Raw genomic sequence first — 13,961 nt, forward strand, 5'->3', positions numbered from 1 at the left:
GACTCCTCGCTCCCGATTTGAAAGGGACTAATTTTAAAGCTCCCCGTGAAGTGCATTTATTTCGCTGTTAGTTCTACCCCCGTAAGTGTCTTGAGCTGGGTCATTGAATTTCCCTCCTGACCCCTCCACCCCCGCCTCTCCGGCACAGTGCCCGGATTTTCCCGCCTGGACCGTTTGAGTGCGTCTGGGTCCCGCGCATCTTTAGCCCCTTCGGCCCGCAGACGGTCCCCTGCCCCGTCCGTGACGTCGCGAGCGGCCATGCAGGGCACGCGGGCTCGTGGACCATCCGTCAGCCACGGCTTGTCCGCTGAGGCTGGAGTTATGCGTCTGGCAGGATGTCACAGAAAGGACGTGTTGTCTTTCTGGATCCCGTGGGTGGCATGGAAGTTCAGTTCGCCCTGTTATTTCGTCACTTTGGTCACTTTGATTAAGGTGGTTTTCTACCTCCTCTCCACTGTGAAGTTTTCCGTTTTTCCTTTTGTAATAAACAAGCAATCTGGAGACACACCGAGGCTTTATAAATACTGTATTCTTCACCAATTCTCAATGTATGTGTTTATTTTGATCTGTGTAGTGTCATGGATTATAACCTTTTACTACCATTCATTGCGATACCCAGATTGTCCCCTTAGCCAGCTGGCTTTTGTGTCTTCGACATTCCCCTGTCATTCTCTGGGCTCCCCCTTACTTTCTGGCACAAAAAGATCATTCGGCCTCAGCTTGAGCTCTCCCTGCCCCAGACCGGCACTCAGCCATCTCTCCGGGGTCCTGGTTCCCTTGGGCGGAGGTTGGGATTCAGAAACAAGGTCGTTGGGTTTGCTCGCGCCTTCTACCTGCTGCGTGACACGGTTGGGGAATGTCTGTCTGCTTATCGTCCATCGTCTGTCTGTCTATCATGTACTGAAACCGTGAGATCACGTGCATAGCATTCTAACGCCTTTCTATATTTGTACCATCTTCTGCAACAGTAAGAGATCCAGCCCCCGTTATCCTAATAATATTTATTTTCTCAGCCCCCCTGTAATAAGCAGCCTCCCCCTCCCACACGTTTGCTCCCCAGAGGCAGCTGCCCCATTGGGCACACGCCCTCCCCACACACACTGACACACACACACACACACACACACACACACACACACACACACCTCGCTGTGTTAGATTCATGGCTTTAGCACTGAATTGCTCGGAAACTAGCAAACATTCTAATTTCGTAAATGAGTTGGGGAGTTTATCTTTTGCCCTATTAAATAAGAACGAAGCGCTTTTGAAGGTTTAGAAATAACCCGCCCTTGACAGGCTCTGGGCCAGGGGTGTTTTTGGTGGGCCGTGTTTTAACTACTGATTTTATTTCCTTAACTGTATGTCCACGTTTTCTCTCTTCAACTTAGTTTTGGTCACTTGTATTTTCTAGAAAGTGTTTTCATCTATTTTCTGATGGATTAAAATGAAGCTCTTAGCATTCTTTCCCTCAAAATCCGTTACATATTCGCTTATATCCACTTTCGCGTTTTGAGTATTTGTTTTGCTTTTTCCTAGAGCTATTTTTGCCCAGAGTTTTTTTAATTTTTTTTTTTATTTTAATGTTTATTTAAAAAATACGAGCTAGATTTCCCTAGCATCCTTCCTCCGAAGGTAACGAGTGAGGTCGTGCTTGTTTCAGGGGTGTGTGTGCGTGTGTTTCAGGCGTCACGAACCATAATCTTAAACATTCGAGATGTTTCGATCGCTGGAGTCACGAGCCAGAGAGACTCGATGCGAGTCGATGCGACTCTGGCAGACTCTGAAAGCTCCCTTCCTTCCTAGCGTGGCAAGACATTCCAAGGTCGTCACACGTTGCCCACCCCAGACGGGAGTCAGCCGTGTCCTCAGGAAGCCCGGGTTGGGGTGGGGAGGGAGGTAGCTGGGGTAAAAGGGTCAAATACGGGGTGGCAGAAGGAGATCTACCTACGGGAGGCGAACACAGTGTAAATGTGTACATGCCTTACTGTTAAAGTGGACAGCCGAAACTTACTGGATTTCATTAACCAATGTCTCCATAAAAAATATAATTGATAATTAAAAATTGGCTTAAAGACGACGAAGGCACAAACACTCCAGGGTTCGTCAGACAGGTCCTCCGGTAAATCTTTTATTTCCGTTTCAAAGTCTTTAATAAGTTTTCACGACACTCCCCACTCTTACGTGCATCTTAAAGATAATTTTTGATCCAAAAAAAAAGTTTGTTTCACGAGAGCCTGAGTTTATTTTGTAAATCCAGCACCATATCTGATTATTTTGAAATCTGGAAAATAAACAAAGAATCTAACATATATCCTGATTTTCCTTTAGCTAACTGTCCCCTAGGGTCACGAAACAGTCGATGGGGAAGGTCTCCTTCTAAATTCTGACACCTGGGAGTAAAAAACGAAGCAATCGAGTTAAACTAGCACTCTTTTCAAATTCATTTGGAAATCCTAATGAATCGATGGGACTAAGCAATCATCAGAAACGGCTGCTAACGTTATAGAAGGAGAGACGTTATTTACCTTCTATGTGACTGAATTTGATTAAACCAGCGGATCTGAATTACAAGAAATTCCCAAATTACAAGAAATGCAGAGGATGGAGATACATTAAGTGATAGGAATTGACGATCAGCAAAGTTTAGTCTGTAGGAAACTATGTGACCCCTGAACTGGTGTTTTCGACAAATTTCAAGAAAGAAAAGAATGGAGGGAAAAACCCGTAAATTAAAAACTTAAAGATTCGGAACGAGTTGCAGTTTTTGGAACTCCTGTGTATCCCGTGTAACCTGGTTCAAAGTACGAAATAACGGGAGACGATTAAGGAAATGTGAATTCTGAATGTTTGCTGTTAATTCATTATTATAAAGGCGATGGCAGCATTTGGTTATGCTTTCGAAAGTCTTATTTTAGAGAAATACACACAAACTTTCAAGATGAAATCGTACGATGTCTAATGTTTGCTGCAAAAATAATCTGGACAGTTAGTTGCCCCTGAGCTGATTAGTTGTTGACGGTGGGTGGTGAGTACGTGGGGCCTCGTACGCGATCTTCTCTGGTTTTGCACAGGTATGAAATTTTTCCATAAAAAAAAAAAAAAAAAATTAAAGGCATTCTAATAAATAAACTTCCTTCACTCGATTTTCTTTAGTAATTTATAACTTGTTTTTCAGGCTATGTAAAACTATTTTGAGACTGTATGATGTACAGTATTTTCAAGTTTAGCTTCTAAAATATTTTATAATGTATTTCAAATAAATTCACGGGCGCTGGGTGTGGCTCTTCCGAGACTTCGCCTTTTCTCTTTGATTCGAGGAAATATGAATTCGAAATTTCAAGAAATAACAATTCTCCTTAAAAGACATACATGTCACTCGTGTAATCATTTGATCAACTGAAAGCGTTTTTTGCAGCCAAACCGTTTTCCCTTCGAGCTTCTCCGAGTAATCACGTCCGTTGTTTGGGTCGTTCGCAGATAACCTTCTTCATGCTCCTCTCTGCGGTGTGTGTGATGCTGACCTTGGCTGGTTCCATCCTTTCCTGTCAGAATGCTCAGCTAGTGAACTCTCTGGAAGGCTGCCAGCTGGTGAGTGATGACACGCAAAGCTTTAGGTAAAGGTCATAGGCTTCGATTCTGCATGAAAGTAATTTAAAAACTAATTTTATCGTATCCTTGGATTTATTCTCATGGTTTATACTTGCTGAGGGAATTAGAGTTGGCTCATTTCTAAGAATTCTAAAAATGAACCCCTGTGCTGCTTGTAAACCAGTGACAGTCTCTGTCTAAGGGTCACAGTGTAGAGTTGTCTTACCGTGAATGTCTTTAGTCACGATTACACTTCAGCGTTCGTCGTATTGATTTTTCTCTCCACGGAATTTTTAAAAATCGATTTTGTAAAGTCGACGTCCAGTGCCAAGATACCCATCAGGTTGCTGGCGAATGCATCGAAACAGTTTCGTTCTGCTTTTGCAACTTGAAAAGAGGATTAGGCTTTAGATCTAGGCCAGTGGGAGCCGGGGTGCTGGGACCTCGCGGGGGATCAATCGATGACTCGCCGGGTGGGACCATCGCTCCACAGTGTGACTTAGGCCCTGGTGCGATCATACGCGCACGTGGCCGGAGCAGAAGTCCAAGCATCGGGTCGCGTTCAGTTGGACTCCGGATGGGTCCCTGGCTGTGGGTGTGGGGACACAGGCTTTCGTCCCTTGATCTTGGAGACGGGGCAGAGCCACCTTTCAGAACCCGCTTCACAGCCACCCGTGAAGTCGCTCAGCCCGTGGCTAGGATTTCTGAGAGGTCGGGGGCTGTACGGAATTTAGCCAGAGCTGCTCGGTGGCAGAGCCACACCTGTATTTCTCATGGCCGTGCTATTCGGGTCCAAAGGGACATCTGCTGCCCTCGACGTTCCTCATCTACCAAGGCCCGCGGGTCTCGTGGAAGTTGGCACCGTTTCGGTGCCGAGACACCTACCGAGTCCCAAAAACCGACCGGGAGAGACCTTCCTCCTGTTCGGTGTGGCCAGACCCTGCTGAGCAGACTCCCTCCCAAGATGCTCACAGGATCCTTCCCTGCGGGGCAGCGTTCCCATGGCGACGAGAACTCACGCGACCTGGAGCCACCTCCATCGCAAAGGGCACTTTGCCGGCTCGTATGCGGAACTCGGCCAGCTTCTCGATTCCAAATGCACGTCACCATGAATGGAAAATCGGGGGGACTGGCCGTGTCCCTCTGACCTCCGATTTCCGACGCGAGACTGAGAGACTGGGGTGACGAGAAGCAATAGGTCCAGACCCAAAAGAAAGCCGGGCGCCCGTCCTGACGGCCCGGGTCCCCTCGGCCTTCATCCCAGACCCCGTTCCCCTCTGTTGTGTGCGGTTACGAAAGGGTAGGGAAGAAGCCATTTGTGTGTAAATATAAATACGAGTAAACACAGATGCGATTTCATATTTCTGTATAATATATTTATACATATAGAACCTCTGTTTCTCTTTTTTCTTCTTCCGTGAATGGACCGGAAGCTTTACCCATTTTTAGATTTAACCGCCTTATTGATTCGTAAGGACACTTTATATATTATAGTTTTGAGTCCTGCGACTTCTACTGGTCAAATGTATTTCCTAGATTGTTATTCGCCCTTTAATTTTATTTTTCGACATAGGAAAAAACTTAATGTTCGTGGATTCAAATCTATGAGTGTTTTCCTTTGTGGTCCGACTTCGGACCCAATAAAAAGACCCTCTCCTTCCCCGAATCACGTGACCCCGAGGATTTTCTCTGGCTATGGATATATTTTTGTCATTCACTCTATTTTTTTTTTTTAATTATTATTCACTCTTTAATATTCTGGAGTTTATTGGATGGCTTTAACTTTTTTTTTCCCAGCGAGTAGCTAAAACTGTTTCCTGAGTAACCCCGTATTCCCCTGTGGATCTGAAGCACCACCTGAGTCACTGAGTGTCCTGTTTGTCACGGCATTTAGTGGAAGGGTGTCGGGGTCTACAGAATATCCAGGGGCTGGAGACTTAGCTTGGAAACTGACTGGTTCCAGAGAAGCTTCTGCGGGTACGAGGCCCGAGCCGGGGAGGTGTCCCGCGGTGGGAACCCTGAACTCACCAGCGTACAGATTGTGGCAGCGGTCCCCAACCTTTGTGGCACCAGGGACCGGTGTTCCCATGAGAATCTAACGCCCGATGACCTGAGGCGGGGCTGAGGCGGTGATGCCAGCGCTGGGGAGCGGCTGCACATGCAGACGAAGCTTTGTCTACTCACCCGCCGCTCACCCCCTGCTCTGCGGCCCGGGTCCTCACAGCAGGAACTGGGGGAAGAGGGGAACCCCAGATTTATGGGACTGAACAATTTCAGCGGTTCTTAACCTCCTTGTCCGTTTGCTGTAGTCAGAATCCAGGGAGGAAGCATTTTGATCGGCCGGGGCAAGGAAGAATCTGCTTAAACTGTCGCACCACTGGGAACCGAGAGGTAATTCCCCAGACAGAGTCAGGAGCCGATGGAAGGTCCGGGGCGATGGGGAGGCAGGAGGCATGCTGGGTACTCAGGAAACAGCTGGTACCTAGCAGCGTCATATGTGTGTGCACGCGCACACACGCTCACCGATACCTACGTCTCTTTGTCTGTTTTGGGACTTTTCATTCTGTCCCAGTCCCTTGTCACTTTATTCACATCCCAGAAGGCCGCCGCTTAAATCACCGTAACTCTAGGGGCTATTTTAATAACTGGTAGGGCAAGCCCTTCCCCCACCCCCGCCAGACTCGAATCAACCTCTTAAAAGATACATATACGTTCTCGCCTGTGCTTAAAAGCCTGGTCTTGCAGATGCATTCTGAAATTTTTTTTTTTTGTCCAGACTTAAAAGTAATCTATTCGAGATGTGAATCGGAATCACATTAAAATTGTAGATCGCCTGGGGGAAGGACAGACACATTAACGATCACTTTGTCTCACTCAGCAGCATCGTGCGCACTGTGGTTTATCCAGACTGTTTTTAGAAATTCTTTGATACGGCTTTTGTTCATTCTCAGTACGTTTCTGCATCTGCGCATCTTTTTCATCTGCATAATTGAAAAGTAACTCATGCATTCTGCATGGCTATGTGAAGTGAATCCCTTTTCTATTCAGGCTCCTAGCACCCGCTTCCGGAAAGGTTTTTGTAGCCGGACGTTTTTCTGTGCCTGTTTGTGTGTATTATTTTGACACACGTGGGAGTCCATTCTACATCCCAGTCTCCCAGGCTTCTGTGCTTGTGCAGCACAGCCATGTACTTGGTGACGTTTGCAGGTCAGCACTTGGGGACCTTCCCAGCTGTTAGAGAGCAGCAGAGAATTCCACTGGACGGATGGACGGACGGACGGACGGGTGCATGCTGGGTGAGCGGATGGACGGATGGATGGATGGACGGATGGACGGACGGACGGGTGGATGGACGGACGGATGGGTGGGCGGATGGATGGGTGGGGGGTGGATGGATGGGTAGGTGGGTGGATGGGTGGGTGGGTGGGTGGATGGATGGATGGATGGGTGAGCATATGGGTGGATGGGTGGATGGGCGGATGGATGGATGGGTGGATGGGTGGATGGATGGATGGGTGGATGGGTGGATGGGTGGATGGATGGATGGGTGGATGGGTGGATGGGTGGGTAGATGGATGGTGGGTGGATGGGTGGATGAGTGGGTAAGTGTGTGGGTGATAATTTATTTAACCACTACTTAATGAAAGACAGGCAAAAGATGTTGCTAGTCTTTTGCTAAAATAAACATGGCAGAGAAGATTATCTTTTGGGCAGATCATTAAGAGATTTCTAGTGGCTGCCGCCGCCGCCATGGAAACTGGCTTGGAGCAGCAGGCATAATGATGAACGAGAGAGGGGGCGGTGCACGTAGACTTTGAGAAGAGGCCACTCAGAGAGTCCTTCCAGTCGCTTTAAATTTCCCTCCAAAGATGGGGCCCCAGGCTTTTGCTGACAGTATGTGACTGTGCCCGATCGCCCAGACCCACACAAACTTGTGTGTCATCAGAATTTTTTTATCTTTGCCAATCTGACAAAAATGAAGATCTTATGTAACTTGCATTTCTTTAATTAAAAGTGAAGTTGCGCATTCTGTACATCTGTAAATAAGTTATTCTATATTTCTTTACCTAGTAACTGCCAGTTCATGTTTGTTGTCTATTTTTCTGTTGGGTTTTTATTTTTCATAATTGATTTCTAAATGCGCTTTCTATACCAAGAAAACTCACCATCGTCACATGTGTTGTAGATAATCTTTTCATAGTTTGTTGTTTATCTTTTAATTCTTTTAATGATATTCTGTGTTGAAATTTTATGTCCTTGAATTCATTTTATTCATTTGTATATACATTTTATCCTTATGATTTTTGGCTTGTATGTTTTGCCCGGAAAAGACGTTCCCACTCCAAGTACCTTAATAACTTTACCACTTTTCCTGCAGTACTTTAGGGTTTCAATTTTAAAAAATATTTATATATTTCATAGACCTGGAACATATTTTGCAATAAATATCATTACATTTTTACTGTTTTTAAAAGCGTACACATGGACCTTCCGTATTTCTTTTCGGGCTTGGTGCTAGGCATTTTAAGTATCTTCTTACTCTGGTGAGTGCATTTTTAAATTATCGTTTATCTTAGAAGAGGCCACTAGTAGTATAGAAGACTTTCAGAAATTTTTTTATTATTTACACTTAACTATACATGCCGAACTAAATCTTTGGTCCCATAGTTTCTCAGAAGGAACAGTTATAATACGGTCTCCTGCATTCCATTATTTTCACATCTCGTTCCGTTGTCATGTCTAGTTGCGTTGGTTAAAACGATCAAAATAACATTCATTATCAGTGGTGTTTCCTCGTCCACTTTGTGTCCCCGAGTTTGATTAGAAGCCCTGAATGACTTGAGCCTGACGCCGAGAGGTTTCAAACAGTTATTTTTCGTAATGTTAAAGTAATAACGTTTGATTTCTATTTTATTAGTAGTCTTTTAAAAAATAAAATGGAGGTGAATTTTATCAAAGATTTTTTGACATCTGTTAAAATTATACATTTTTTACTTCGTTCTGCTGGCACGATAGGTTATATCGATAGAGTCTCATAATTAAACTACGTGGAACAGACTAGCATGAAATCTCCACAGTCTTAAAAAAATTTTTTTATTAAAAACTTCTGAATGTATATCTTCTCAGGAAAATTGCACTTGGCTGGTGCTTAATTTCACATACTAGAAAACTCTAATTTTTCGTGGCTTTTTACGTTCTGGGAAGAAATTCACTTTTTAAAATGTAGAAAATGACAAAAATGTTTAAAAAAACACATGATAGGCGTACAATTAGGGAAATAACTATATCACGAAAATGAATTCTAATTCCCCCAAAGTAAAGAACATTTCTGATTAGTTTTGAATCACCTGGAATTTCCTTTATGATCATCTTTTTACCTTCTGAAGATAGAGATTCATGAGCCATATGTCACAGGACTTTTGGCAGATGGATACTGTTTCCTCAAGTTAAATAAAACGTGTCTCTGAGTGACAGTCATCAAAAGCAGATGCCTCTGCTCGTCCCAACACTTGCTGTGACTTGCACACGGTAAGCGCTAAATTATTCGGGTCGAACCGTATCCCCACTTCCTGTCGGAGATTCGTGGGTCTCCGCGTTCAGGGTCGGGAGGTGGCGTCACCCACTGTCCGGATCCCAGGATTTCCGTGGAAACCCTGCCGAGCTCGTCCGCGTCGGCCTCATGAAGCAGACCGGGCGCCCGGGGCCTTTCTGGTGGTCGTCCTGTGTTTCGGCAGTAAATCGAGGGGGAAAATCACAGTTCAATCTTGAAGTTGTTTGAAACTTTAAAAAAATGTGGAGTTTCATATTATAGAACAGCAATAAATTCCAATCCGCGATGGTCGTACTGTGATACGTAAGTGTACAGACATCCCATATGTACAGTTTTACTGGCAAACATATGACAGCGGCCAAGAAAGACTCTAACGATTCAATATGGAATTGACTTATTACCGCCAGGCTCTTCTTTCTTCCGTTTTTTTTTTTGAAATCAAAAGGGTTTTTAAGCCGGCTCAGTACGAACAGCCGTTACTGGAGCAGGTGGCTGTAAGCCCAGCGTCTGTTTTTGATCCATGGTCTTTTAAAATACGAATTTATCTGCTAATATCTTATTTGTGATTTTTCATCGTAGTCATCAATGCAGTTAATTTGTAGTTTTCCTTTCTCTCCTGCCCCTCCCTATTTTGTCGCACGATGATAGCCGTTTTCTAAAGATGGGTCGAGAAACTCAAGTCTAAGGAATTTTCTGTTCCTTGATGGATGTCGACACTCGATGTATAATTCTCTGGCTCTGGCGCTATTTTATGCAATTCTTATGAGGCATCATTTTTTCTTCTTCCAGACTTTTTTCCATTTTTTTTTTCAGCATTGGAATCACTTTTGACAATATATTTTAACATTTTTGCATTGTACTATTGGCCTTTCTACGTTTATTAATGTGAAGCGACGCATTGAATTGTCTTAAAATATTTCTGGCAACTTTAAGTTCCTGTTCTTTTTATTTGTATTCATCCTGCTTTATATTTTATCTTCCTTTCTTGACAAGTTTCGCTAGAAATTTTTGTTTTATTTATCTGAAAATTTAAAGTACCAATGAAATGTATTCATAATAAAATCCCCCAAATACAGAAGTGTAAAAGTTCTTTAACTCTCCCCTGCCAGCCCGTGCGCTTCCGTGAGCAAAATAGAGAACCAGCCTCCGATCTAGTTAATTCTTTGAACTCCCGAGTTATATTCTATGGGTGCAAGTTCCGCGCATCATGTAACAGGCCCCTAACTGCAGGGCACTCGGGTGGCCTCTCCCCGCTCATATCACAAATACTGCCGGAGCTACGTGTCCTTCACCAGTTACTTTGGGAAGTCTGCACCCTGGTGTCACCGAGCAGGATGTGTGCCTCACGCGGGGGAGAGGCTGACACAAAACTCTCCACTCAGAAATGTAAGGACGAGAGTGAGGAGGGTGGTGACCTGCCCTGCACCCAAACGCACACCCAGGTGTTGGATCTGAAGCCACCCTGTTTTTTGCTCTGGGGACACAGGCACGTGACAGAGAGCCTGGGAGGAGCCTAGAGATGTCCGATTGGGGCGCAGATCTGGGCACGGCAGAATCAGAGCTCACCAGGCTTGGCAGGTGACAGGACATAGCACACCGTCCCTGTGTGTGCCGCCTCTAATAAGAAAGGGTTTAGGGTTGGAAAAACACAGGGGCGGTCCCAGGTGACCGTGACATAAACAGCCCCTTTATTATCCGTGTGGCTTCTGTGTCCGACTTCCTTCCCTCAGAGTACGGTGTTCAGGGTCCCTTGCGTCGTAGCGTGACTCACGATCACGGGCGTTTCTGGGGTCTTCGCGGAGGCTCCTGAGTCTCCACCAGCTCGAGGGGCGCGTAGTCCTACCTCATCCCGCCCGTGTTCCTCCCCTGGGGCCGGGTCGGGCAGGTGTCTACAGCTTCAGGAGGATGTCTGTCAAAGGGGTAGAACCCTACAGGTATTCGAAACTAGGGGCGCGTTTGTACACACGTAATCTATTCGTGTTTTCGCAGAAAATTATTTTTTCCAGATTTTCCAGTTTGCTGGAATAAAGTTATTTCTTGCACGTTCTCAGTTTAACGCCCTTTGCACGTGTGTTTTTGTCCGTTTTCGCCGTCGGTGCTCTTAGGGGTGTTAGCTCTTTGCTCTCTCCCGAGAACACATCCAGGGGCTCCAGACCCACAGCCTGGAAGCTTCGCAGCCTCGCTGGGGAACGCACGTGTTCTGGGGGCCCCACCCCAGGCCCAGCTGGCCAGAGGCGCTGTCCTGTTCCGTCTCTTGTTTTGAGAATTTATAGCTTCTGAGAGTCTCGGTTTATTTTCAAAGGACTTTATATTCCGTGTTTATGCAAATTCTTTTACATTTTCCTGTATTTTAAATGTTTTAAATTTAGATTCTCAGTCGAATGTATTTTATTCCTCTGTGTTTTCAGACAGTTATAGATAAATAGCCTACTTTGCCAGCAGCCTTCATTAAGAAACTCTCTTTTTCCTACTGAATTAAAATGCCGGTTTTTTCATATACTAACTTCCTGTAGATGATCGATCCGATTTCTGAAATTATTCTTTCCCGTTGAACTTGAGCTGTTTTGAAGCCATTACCTGGCGTCTTGATTAGAGCATCTTGAGAATAAGTTTGATGTCACTTACATCATCCATTCTTCCCATTATCATTCTTTTTCAAATACTTTTAGTGATCCTGGCACATTAGTTATTCCGTGACATCTTAAAAATCCTCCTGCCGAGCTCCGTCTGCTGGGAATGCGGTGTTGTGTGCGTTCCTTGGGGAGGTCTGGTGTCTTTAGGGGTTTGCATCTTCCATGTGGGAGCGGGCCAGGCGCCCCCGATTCAGGCGCTACGCATCGGGCAGGGTTCTGAGTTGTGAAGAAACCGACTCAAGCTGGTTTTCACCTAGAAGGAATTATTATCCGACCCCGGGATGGCCAGAGACTAAATTTGGAGGCTACACAGCCAGCAAAGGGACGCTGGCCCAAACCGTGCTGCGGGAGACACAGCCTCCCCACTGGGCCGGGCCGGCCAGCTGCCGGTGGGTGCCCCCGCCGAGCCTGGACCCTGTCCCCAGAACGTCCGCTCCTGCCCGCTCTGGACACCGCGTGTGTCTGCGGCTCGGAGGCGGGGTGGCCGAGGCCTCGGGCGGTGCTCTGTGCAGGCCCCGCCACCTCCCCGAGCCAGGCCCCCTCCTCCAGCCCTCGGTTCTCATCCCCCGACGGGGGGCCAGTCTCTACAGGACAATCCCAGACACCCAAGTGGTCCCCTCCCCGCCACTCACTCAAACGCGTAGACATCCGGACAGAAAATCATCATTGTTCCCGATCGAATTAAAAGATCGAAAATGCAGCCTAAATGGGTAAAGGACAAACTCTCCAAAGGTTTGGGGTCGATGAAGATTTCACGACGGACACCGCTCTCGACCTAAGGATGCCCCTGTGTTTGTGGGCAGGGCCCACCCCCCACCCAGTCTTGGGCCTGAGCGAATGAGGCTGGCTGGGCACGGCCGGTGAGCTGGGGACACCGTGGCCTCGCACTCAGGGCCGGAGCCTGGCTGCAGGCGGGACTCGGGCGTGCCCTGCGGGTGACCTCCCAGGCTCCGGGCCTTCACAACCACGCAAGTTGCATTTTTTTTCTTCTCGTGGATTTTAATTCTCCAAGGCATTTTTAACGACCGAGCATTTATTGAATGAATGTCTGCAGCTCATGTGAATGCTGTTGTGGTGAGATGTGGTGGCTGCCCTGGGGGGGCACAGGGCGCAGGTCACTGCAGCTGGGGATAAAGTCGGTCTCCTGCACAGGTGGGGCTCGGAGGAGAAGCAGGCAGCTCTCGGGGGGACGCACGATCAACACGAGCCATTTCCCCTTTACGTTACTTTTATACTTTTTCTGATTCATCTATAATTTCTCTAACTGTCTAGCTTTGTTTGCTCTAGATTTATTTTTTCTTTCGTAGTCATCGCTTTAAAAGCAGGAGTCTGAAGTAACCCGTCGTGGCGTTTTTCCACGGCTCGAGCCGCCCCAAATCCCGCCGGCTCTGTTCCTCAGAGACGGCGGAAACGGGGCGCCCGGAAGCGGGGCGCGTGGAGGGCGGAACGCCGTTTTCACCGGGAGTCTGTCTCTTCCCGTCTAGATCAAGTTCGACGGGGTGGAGGTGTGCGTCTGCTGCGAAGCACAGCACCAGTCTGCACCGGGCTGCAGCAACCTGGGGGACACGCTGAAGCTGAACCCTCTGCGGGAGGACTGCGACGCCGTGCGGCTGGCCCTGAAGGTGACGGCCGCGGGCCCCGCCCGTCCGCGCGTGTCGCCCGCGCCTCGGGCCCGTCGCGGACGGTGTTGCGAACGCGTTCGTTCCTTTCGGTTCTTAGTTCACTCGGGTAGGTCGAGGGCGAGAAGGAATCTGCCGGGACGCGTTGAAAGGATCGCGGATGTTCCCTCCAAAGGCGTCCGTTGCTCTTTCTGGGTCTCGTTTTCCATTTTGACGGGGTCGCCGTCCCGCCGCTGACGCGTGGGAAGCGGGTGCGCACGGTCGGACGGGGCGCGGATGGCGGTGGGTTTCGCCTTTCGAGAGATGTCGGGAAAATGAAACTCTACGGTTTCCCGTGGCCGTGTCATCTGGCGTCTGATACTTTTTTAAATGACATATATTTATATTATTCCTTCTTTTTTCTTTCTACAAGTGATTTTTTTTTTTTTTTTTTTTTTGGTCCTGAGCTTGACCGCTTAAAAAATGCGTGCGAGCGGTGAACCGAATTCTCTTTACCCCGAATGGAAGTGCAGAAAATCTCTTTCAAAAGGACATGGTCACGGTCAGAGGTCGGAGGAGGCCTCGGTTGGC

The 13,961-nt window shown here is 47.1% G+C and overlaps 1 protein-coding gene and 1 long non-coding RNA gene across 2 annotated transcripts in view; both read left to right on the forward strand.

Annotated features, from left to right (window-relative positions):
- Window positions 1-30: 30 nt before the first annotated feature.
- On the forward strand, window positions 31-3,287 carry LOC111733372. The gene is made up of 3 exons (XR_002777965.1): window positions 31-81; window positions 1,684-1,822; window positions 2,329-3,287. It is a non-coding gene; the product is annotated as an uncharacterized LOC111733372 (long non-coding RNA).
- Window positions 3,288-3,387: 100 nt separating this feature from the next.
- Window positions 3,388-13,961, forward strand: part of LOC105308183 (protein FAM189A1) — a gene marked incomplete at its 5' end in the record, with an annotated part of 52,076 nt that continues 41,502 nt past the window's right edge. The window contains 2 exons of the mRNA XM_011384028.1: window positions 3,388-3,588; window positions 13,257-13,394. Of these exons, the coding sequence (XP_011382330.1) occupies window positions 3,388-3,588; window positions 13,257-13,394 (339 nt within the window). The remainder of the gene's footprint in view (window positions 3,589-13,256; window positions 13,395-13,961) is intronic.

This window comes from Pteropus vampyrus, unplaced genomic scaffold (genome assembly GCF_000151845.1).
Source record: "Pteropus vampyrus isolate Shadow unplaced genomic scaffold, Pvam_2.0 Scaffold555, whole genome shotgun sequence".
Lineage (NCBI taxonomy): Eukaryota > Metazoa > Chordata > Mammalia > Chiroptera > Pteropodidae > Pteropus > Pteropus vampyrus.